Source organism: Neopsephotus bourkii, unplaced genomic scaffold (assembly GCF_033783945.1).
Source record: "Neopsephotus bourkii isolate Nb327-2 ecotype Australia unplaced genomic scaffold, CSIRO-AGI_Nbou_v1 NB_1526, whole genome shotgun sequence".
NCBI lineage: Eukaryota > Metazoa > Chordata > Aves > Psittaciformes > Psittacidae > Neopsephotus > Neopsephotus bourkii.
The window spans coordinates 2,394,092-2,400,091 of record NW_026902002.1 but is presented as its reverse complement, the minus strand read 5'-3'; the positions used below and the strand labels follow the sequence as shown (position 1 = coordinate 2,400,091).

Here is a 6,000-nt window from a genome sequence, read left to right as displayed (position 1 = left end):
CAGAAAGCAGAGGAGGTGGCAGCATCCCAGATGTCAGCAGGTTGCTTTCCTTCACTTTTTGTTTTTTCAAGCCTCCATAAGTAGCTTCAGTGTTAACCACCGTCTTGCCTGTGCTTCAAGTCCCATGGCCTTTCAATCAAAGGACCATCTAGCCTTCAAAAATAAATCCAAGGACTACTGCACTTTGAAGAAAGGATGGTCTTGTACAGCAACCACTTGTAACCAAAAGAATACAAGTCATCAAATATTGATTATTACGGTAAAGAGTAGCACATAGGGTAGAAAGTCATAACTGCTTTGTTTTTTTCCTTAGAGACAAGGAACTGTGCTCATTTGGCTTTAAATAAACCAGAACAGTAACTTTCCAATGGCTTCCCAATCTCAGCTTCAAGTGTTTCTGAACACAGCTGAAGATCACTTTCTTGCTAAGATCTTTTGTCTCATTCCATCCTGCAGCTTTGTGACAAAGCTGAAGCTATTTCGTGGAAGGGGCGGAAGTCAATGAGTCAGTGAGTGCACTGTCTCTTGGCTGAGGTTGGATTTATTTGAACTTGTTTTTAATATGATCAACCAATCACTTATTGACTGTTTTGCTTTAAATGTGGTCACGGGCTGCAGTCTGAAGTAAGTCAGTATGTCTTCTACTCTTTAGTCCCCCTCTGCCACGTAACCATGTTCCAGTACTCTCTTGTATTGTCAAACCATACTCAGAGCTGTAGAGCACTTTAATGATCCCATCCACATAGTATGGTGGGGAGTACAACTGTGTATGTTCTGTTTTGCTCCTAACACTGGGGAGCTCTCTGACTAAACACATCTTTCTCTTCCCAGCTATCATTAAGCAGTTACTCTTCTTTCAGCACAACTTCATCTGCCACTTAACCATTAATTGTATCTGTATTTAAAAGATATTTGAAATGAAGCATTCAATTATTACAGACCTTAAACACTCAGAATAAGGCTGCCATTTGATTTCTTTATTTCAGAAATGATAAAGCACTTCAGCATTAAACTCTTGTTCTCTCCAACAGCAGTCGAGCCACTAAATTGATGACATGCGGATTAACTAAACAGTCTAGCAAATCATTGGTAGAAAGGTCTGTCTGTGATGCATTTGGACTGCCGTCTGAACCCATTTGATGTGCAGGCGTTTCACAGTCATTACTCATTGCCAGTTGCTTCCTTGTGCAGTGTAATTTTCCAAAATGTCCTCCTTCATTTTCATGGAGAAGATCTCTACAGTCACTTTCAACTGCAACTGCACCTATGGAGCTTGTTTCTTGAGATTGTGGTAAAACTTGAATAAGATGAGGCCCAAAAGGTATTTTCTGCAGATTTTCTGCTTTAAATGTTGAAAAGCCAAACTCATGGGTTAGTAATCTGCAGCCCCCTGGTTCACAGCCAACTTCCCTTTTCTTCCTCTTGCACGAGGCAATTGTCCTTTGCTCTGCATCACTGCTGCTGGAACATGGCTGCTCTGATTCACTTGCCTTTTGACACTTGAAATATGCAGACACTGCTTTATTCAGGTATTGAAGATTGATTTCATGGGATGTTGCCTCAACCTAAAAAAACACCCAGGATATACTCAGTTAAAAGGCGATGTGTTTCAATTCAGTGTTGCATGATTATCGTCCATGAATTACTTTTGTTACATGAAGGGAAGGAATTTAAAACTCTTTTTCTCAAGCAGCAGAAAGACTCAGGGGAAGCTAAGCAAAATGTCAGTAACTCTCTATTATCGCTGCTATAATGGGAGCAAGAGAGGGCTTACCTCTGTGGGATTTAGCCAGGGATCGCCATCACTGGGATTTTCTGCTGATTTTAGGGCACACACCAGCATTCGAGTTATCGCTTCTTCTACGCGGGCTTCATGATCTGCATCCTGCCTCAAGGGAAGAGAAAGTGTTTGGAGACAGGTTAGCACTTGAGTCTCTCCACAGAGCTGGCTCTTGGGAAGATCTTGGGAAAAAGTAAATTATAGGCTTGGTTTGAAAGCCCTACTCATGTATGCAAAGTCAGCGAAAGACTTCAGATTTGTGATGCTCCTACTTGTGTACTGCACCCGCATGGGTAGCAGCACAGGCTTTGGTGTAACTACTCATCTGAATAAGGATTTGCAAAAAATAGATTCTAGTTGTGTATATAATCTTTCCTTTTATTAGTGTTCTGTTAATTGAATTTGGTGCTTGAAATTACAATGCAAATTTAGCAATTAATGTATGCAGTTATATAGCTGTTCAGGACTAGAAGAACCAGGGAAGCACATAGGAAATTTTATCTATATACATATTATGTCTAATTTAAGTACTTAAAACATGCAGGGTATTACAGCAAGGCAGCAACTATCTAGGGGCTATAGAGGCACAAAAGTGAGTCTTAAGGAAATTCAGGAAATATTTTATCATGTAACAGCAGCTGACATACTGCTGCAGTTCAGCAGAAGGAAAACATGTTTTCTATGAAAGCTCTCCAGCAAAACTGAAAATGAAGTAACTGAGTCATTGTTTCAGGCATTCACTTCCTGCATTATTCCCTCAGGCAGCTGGACACCAGCTAGCTTGGGATAGCAGGACAAAACTTTCTACGATCTTTTTTTAGCTTTCTTTCCCACTTAACTGACGATTTTTTTTGTATGTGGAAGGGAAGGGTATGTGGAAGGAGGTAATAAGACTTTCTAACTATTCTAGGATTCTATGTGTGGTTTAGCCATTTCAAAGTACCAAGTGCCAAGGAGTGGAAACATAAATTTGCTTTAAGATGCTAAGACATACGAGTTTTGGAGGAAACATGTAACCCTGTCAGCTCTGAACTGTGACTTTGGGGAACACCGCAAGCACACCATACATGTTGCTAGTATGAGTGCTGAAAGGCAGTAATTCATCCTGGAACCCTGAGCAGAATTTGGGGTAGAAGCAGGGGGACATGCTCTTAGCATTCATTTAATCGCTTTGGATGCTTGGCTTGTTAATGGCCTCATATAACAAATTCCCCAAACTGAGTTTGGTATCATGTGGAAATTACTTAAGGTGTTGCACTCTTGGTATTCATCCTGGTCTGCTGAATAACAGGGTTGTAATTGCACGAGCGTATGTTAGGAAGCAAGGAATACTTTGAGTAGCTCACATCCAGCTGAAAGCAAATTAAACTTCTAAAGTCTTGCCAATATAATTAATGGTTTCACTAGGACTATAAATGCTGGCACGATTCACATCTGTCAATGTGAAAGCAGCTGGTAACAGCTGCAAGCAAGAACTGCTTGATTTGGTAATGGAAATGTTCTCAGTATTGTCTTTTAGCATCCATGTCAGATTTTATTATTATAGATGGGTTGCCTAACACCAGAGAGTGCTGTTTGAACACCAACAGCTATAGGGACAATTTCTATAAGTAATTTTCATCTGGGTTGCAAAAGCAACACTTGCTTATGGCAGCTTTTGATATTTCGGGAAGGCAAGTGTACATGTCACTCACTAGCAAGATCCAGCAAACGCTCCTCTGTTTTTGGCACACCACTACATGCTTTAGCTGTCATCAAACAGGGTCTTAGTGAATTCTCCAAGATCTTTATGACAAGAAAGGCCATGAAGTTTTAGCTCCACTATTTCATTCTTTTTTCTTGCAGCACATAAGAACAGCTAGAAATGCTGCAGCTAAAGCACCACCCAGCCACCTGGGAGATACCAGTCTAGCACAACTGATCTAACCCTGACGTGCTCCTCCAGAGGGGGACAATTCCTGAGGCCCAGCTTAGGGTACAAGTGCGTGTGTTGACATCAAGGTGTTTCTCTGGCACTAGGCACCGCCTGACTACAGTTAGGGCTATGTGAGAGCTTGGTTTGGGCTGGGGCCCTCTGATCTTTCTAAGTACATAGTCTCATTTGGAAAATTTCTTCATAAGGGAAACACCCAAGCAAGCTCCCCTGCTCTGCAACTGCTTGGTTTGATGCTGGTATGAGAAATGTATTATGGGGTCTTCATCTCCATGTAGATTTCCAATCTAATAAAGGTTTTTAAAAGATAAGGGGAAGGGGGGAAACACTATGTATTTCAGGGAGGCAGCTTTCACAGTCTATTTCAAAGGGTCTTTGTTTTCATTTATATTAAGCTAGGATTCATGATAAAGTAATATGAATCAGAACACTTTCTGGAGCATTGAGATGTCCCTGCAGGGGGCTTGGACTAGATGACCTTTAAAGGTACCATCCAAACCCAAACTACCCTGGTACCCCTGGAACCATTCGATACATACTGGTTAACATGAGCAAGAAAACTCAAAGCCTGGAGAAAAGAAAATTAATTAAATACTTGAGAAAATCCAACTCCAGGCAAATCAAAACTATTACCAAGAAATTAAAATTTAGAAGTCCTCTGCCACCCCCTTCCTATCACATTAATCCAATTTAAATTCTAATTTAGCTTTGCATGTAAGCATATGCTTGAGATGAAGTTGCTGTTTTGTTGTCCCCCATTCAGCACAAAGCTAGTTAGCCTGTAAGAAATTGGACATGAAAAGTTTAGCTTGTGTTTAGCTGTTTGCCTGACTGAGGTAAACTTGAATGTGATTTCTGCTGAACTGGGGCTTCAGATTCGGAACCTTGGATAGTTCTTCAGGAAAAGCTGTCTCCATAAGGGCACTTCCTTCCCCAACCTCTGAATACAGAACACCCAAAATAGGGCAGGCAAGGGACAAATATCCATGCAGACATGGAAGTGCTACATCACCATGACACAAAAAGGAAAATACCAGTTCAATCCAAGAGTTTATGCTGATAGTGATGGGATCAATGGATTCCACATAGTGCCACCAATGCCTTGGAACAAACAAGACCTGGAAATGGAGACATTGCATTAGATACTAGCAGAAGCTTGAAGAAAGATAAGGTGATTTGTTTAAGGTGATGTGGGATGCAGAGGCAGAATGAGGCAAGGAATAAGGGTGGGGTAGGAGGTGATCTTTATTTCTTTCCTCTAAAGAGCCTTTTCTCAACCCTCCTTCTCCTCCCATTGTATCAATACTATTACGTAAGAAGTGGACATGATCCAGAATTAGCTCTGATCTAAACTCCTTCTCATGTGAAGCAGGTCTGTAACCTTATAACTGCTCTAGGTAAGCAAGGTCTGGCTGTGTGAAGGGAGTGCAGCTGGTGTAGCAGTAGAGCAGGGCTTTAGAGAAAGTCTCAGCCAAGCAGTATTCTGTAGACTCTCCAATTGACCAGACTTCCCAGTTGTAGAAGGACTGCCAGCTGGCTTCCCCCAAAACTAGGTATCCTAATGCTCATCTAGGTGACTCATGATATGGAGCTTTAATTCTGTAAATAATCACCAGTATTAAACTTGCCATTTTTAGTAGACAGGCTTTTAAAAGAGCGTGTCCCAGGAACCATGACAATCTAGTTTAGAGGAAAGCTTTACAACTATATTGGGATGATAGCTGTGACATAAAATTGATTCCAACCCATGGCTTTTATGGTACAAAGACATTAATGTTGTTTTGATGATATAGGACAAGCTTTACAGATTACTGAGCATTAGATTAACATAGAACTATCAAGTAAAGCATAAAAGATTGTTTTTGACAAGGAATATAAATGGTAGGACACAGATAAAAATATACCCTTCAGAATGGGGAAAGTAAAGCAATGATCAGTATCTGAATTGCAGACAATTCTTTTTCTTGGTAGACGCAAATTATTTAAAATAATGTTCTGCTTCCTACATAGTCCTGTGCTTCATTATATCAAAACACTAATGAAAATGTCTGTGTAGGGAACAATAACTGTGGCCTAGTCCCGTAAACAGTTACTTATAGGACAACCAGAGCAAAGTCGTTTTTGGGCCAGGGGACAAAATGTTCTCCACATTTTGTTGAATTCCACATTGAAACTCCACAGGTTTTAATTTCAGTCAAACAAAACCTGCATTAGCTCTCTAAAGGTCAAAAACATTTGGAAATCATACTTTAATCCAGTACAGCATACAGAGCAGAGAAGGAAGTCA

At 40.6% G+C, this 6,000-nt stretch overlaps 1 protein-coding gene across 4 annotated transcripts in view; it reads right to left on the bottom strand.

Annotated features, from left to right (window-relative positions):
- Positions 1-956: 956 nt before the first annotated feature.
- HSPBAP1 (HSPB1 associated protein 1) overlaps positions 957-6,000 on the bottom strand; it is a 40,191-nt gene continuing 35,147 nt past the window's right edge. For 2 of the 4 annotated variants that reach the window (XM_061370100.1, XM_061370101.1), the window contains exons 6-8: positions 4,748-4,831; positions 1,775-1,885; positions 957-1,565 (exon numbers count right to left, since the gene is read on the bottom strand). In XM_061370100.1, the coding sequence (XP_061226084.1) occupies positions 1,008-1,565; positions 1,775-1,885; positions 4,748-4,831 (753 nt within the window). In that variant the 3' untranslated portion in view covers positions 957-1,007. The remainder of the gene's footprint in view (positions 1,566-1,774; positions 1,886-4,747; positions 4,832-6,000) is intronic. The other 2 variants (XM_061370102.1, XM_061370103.1) reach the window with 1 other exon arrangement.